Genomic DNA, 3,131 nt, shown 5'->3' on the forward strand with positions numbered 1-3,131 from the left:
TAATCTAATTTTACACTCGAGCAGTAAAATTCTACTCGAGCTTGAAACTCGATAAAAGCTCTACTCACGAGCATGTTAATGAGTTAAGCTCGAGCCAGCTCAAGATTCAATTTGACTCGGTTACGGCCCTAACTGCAATCGTAAAAAATAGGAGAAATTATTCTGTGTGAAATCCAAATAAGCATCGCTCGGACTGTCCGAAAAGAACCATCAAAATTATAAGTATACACACACTATATACATAATTACATCTGTGTATACACAGTATGTACAACATGTGTACACTCACATGTCCGAACAGTTCTTTTTATTTGTAGAAACTAATACAGAGAAGAAGAAGAATAAAGATTTTATTATCCAGTCTCTGATTCCATGTACAGGGATAAGTACTTATAGAGCATTATTAGGATACAGAGAACGTATTTACTAAATAGCCATTAGGAGTAAATATAGAGAGATATAAGTATGAGCTGGGCTATTCTAACATTATTTAGACTCCCGACAGAATAATTTCACAAACAGACCCTTAACAGCAACATATATAATAAGCCCATACTAATATCGTAATTATGATGTATAATAATTTCAACAACAAAAAAAACCATCCCATATACATATTTTAAATTACTCCAAATACTTAATTTGCGAATGGAAATATCTAATAACTTCTAAAACAAACATCTTACACAACTATTTTTCCAGTAATAATACAGGATAGAAATTCACATAACGGTGCAGGCGTTCGGATTTTCATCGCTAAAAGCCGCGGAATACGTCTCCTCCGTCGACGTCGCACGCGCGAGCGGCGCAAGGTTGGGGTCGGCCACGACGTTTCGCACGTACCCCGGCGGCGCCTTCTTGTCGTAAGCGCCCTGCACGTAAGGATGGTAGACCATGTCGTAAGGCACGTAGGGCCATGGCTCCGCCATCTTCCCCGTCCTATACCTCACCCTCTGCAACACTTTCTTAGGGTCGACGTAGCCCGTCACAGTCAACTTGTGCTTCTTTGGCTCCACCTCCACCTTACTCACCCCCTTCATCCCCTCCACTGATTGCCTCACCCTCCTCTCACAACCCTCGCAGTCCATCTTCACTTTTATCTCCACAACCTGCAATTTTATTTCAGCCATGAAATACGCTCTTAATATAAAAGAATAATACAGATCCTTCTTCATTAACTTCATATAGCAAAATTTATGTACCTGGAAATGCTTCTTCTTCATCTTCTTGCGTTGGCTATGGTGGTCTCCTATGGCGGAGCAGAGCTCGGAGGCTAAGGACATGAAGCCCATCTTTATTTCTTTGGAAGGAGAAACAGTACTGAGACTGTCAAAGGTCCACTCTGTTAGTTGCAGTGCAAAGTTAGGAAGATGAAGCAGCGAAGGGTGCTCTTTATAATATGGAAGTAAGGAAGGTGACCCGATACGACGAAGTACACGTGGCAGTAACACGAAGTCGGCAACGCAGCTTTGTTTCTGCAAACGATAAATAAAAATATTGAATGCGGTGCATTCTACCCACACTTCACTGTTAGTCGGTCACCGCGCGCCACGCGGAAATATTGCCACGTGTTTAGTTATGGTTCGGTGGATGGAAAGTGGTCGGATTTCTGGTGTGAAAAGAGAATGATTTTATTGTATCATTTTCCTTTCAGTCGCTTCAACTAGGAAAGAGAATGTGGGGGGCGGTGGAGGAGAAAGGAGGGAAGTGGGAACGGGGAACCGAGAAAACCATTATTTATGGGCAAGTTTTTGTCAGAAGGTTTTTTAATTGTCATTTGATACTTTCTTAGAAAGATCCATATCCTTCGGAATGATTTTTTATAATGATTTTTGGGTGACTTAATCAGTAAGATTGGGCGTTATGATTACATTAATTACTTAAAATAATCATAATAAGACAATTAATTTTTATTTATCAATTTCCTCGAAAAAATGAAGGATTATTATATCATAGGCTTAACGGTGCGTTTTCCCAAAATCATTTTAAAAACTTTGTATTGAAAATTTTTAATGTAAATTGTATCAACCAAATTTTAAAAATTATCTGATTAATTTAAATATTGGTGATATCTATATTATGTTATTAGTATTTCTCATCCTTATAAATGATGTATTTTTTTAAATTAGGAATGTATTGATATAATATAGTAAACTTAAACTATATGTAATGATTTACATGACGAAAGTTAGAAAAGTCTAGTGGCATAACAACTATCTTCGATCAAGAGTCATTTATTTCTTGTTTTATCGTTTTCTTTGGGGGGGGGGGGGAATTAGAAATCAAGAAGCTCATGATTAATCTTAGTGTTAATATGGAGAGTCGAAATTGATGTATACAACATGCATTGAATGTATAGACAATAACATGCATTGACAATGTTAGTGACAATATGTGACAAAGTTAGTGTGGATGTCACTATAACAAGGCAAAAAAAGATTATAATAATGTTGGTTGGTTGGACGATCATAGTTCAACAATGTTGGTCAATGAATTGCTGTTAGCAAAGGAGGTCAAATGACCGTAGGCAGGTGATAGAGTGCAGAGGATCATAATTTAGCGATGCTAGTCGATTCTTAGTGGGCCTAAGTAGTGGGAGGACTGTTGTGGGGCAATAGTGGTGAGAAGGATGATAGTTGAAAGAAACATAGTTGGGCAACGATGGTTAAAACAATCATAGTAAGATGATGGCAATTGGAGGACCAAGTAGGACAATAGAGGTTGAAGGATCGTAGTCAAGTAAGAGAGGTCAAAGCATCATAGTTATAAAATGAAGGTTGGAGAACTGTAGTCAGGTGATAATTGCAGGAAGAACATAAGTAAGCAATTGTGGTTAGAAGGAGAGTATATGGGTGATGGAAGTCGAAAGGATCATAGTCAAGTAGTCAAACTATGATGGATGGAGGATTGTAGTTAGCTCATAGACGTTGCAGGACTGTAGTTAAGATGAGTTTACAAAAAATTCAGATCTCAAATATTAATGAGACTTTCATTCTCCATATGAAAGAGATCGAACTTGAGTTTGGAGAGATCACTAGGTCTAAATAACTCTAAAGTTATGTTTGAAATTTGATGTTGACAATCAATACCAACTATTACAATCTCCTTACTTTCATTATCTAACATCCATT

At 37.6% G+C, this 3,131-nt stretch overlaps 1 protein-coding gene across 1 annotated transcript; it reads right to left on the reverse strand.

Moving 5' to 3' along the window:
- Nucleotides 1-540: 540 nt before the first annotated feature.
- Nucleotides 541-1,352, reverse strand: LOC110112190 (heavy metal-associated isoprenylated plant protein 27). The gene is made up of 2 exons (XM_020844322.2): nt 1,203-1,352; nt 541-1,109 (listed from the first exon to the last, which is right to left on the reverse strand). Exons 1-2 carry the CDS (start codon nt 1,290-1,292, stop codon nt 723-725), a joined length of 477 nt encoding a protein of 158 aa, XP_020699981.1. The 5' UTR covers nt 1,293-1,352; the 3' UTR covers nt 541-722.
- Nucleotides 1,353-3,131: the final 1,779 nt, after the last annotated feature.

Source organism: Dendrobium catenatum, unplaced genomic scaffold (genome assembly GCF_001605985.2).
Source record: "Dendrobium catenatum unplaced genomic scaffold, ASM160598v2 fragScaff_scaffold_178, whole genome shotgun sequence".
Taxonomy (NCBI): Eukaryota; Viridiplantae; Streptophyta; class Magnoliopsida; order Asparagales; family Orchidaceae; genus Dendrobium; species Dendrobium catenatum.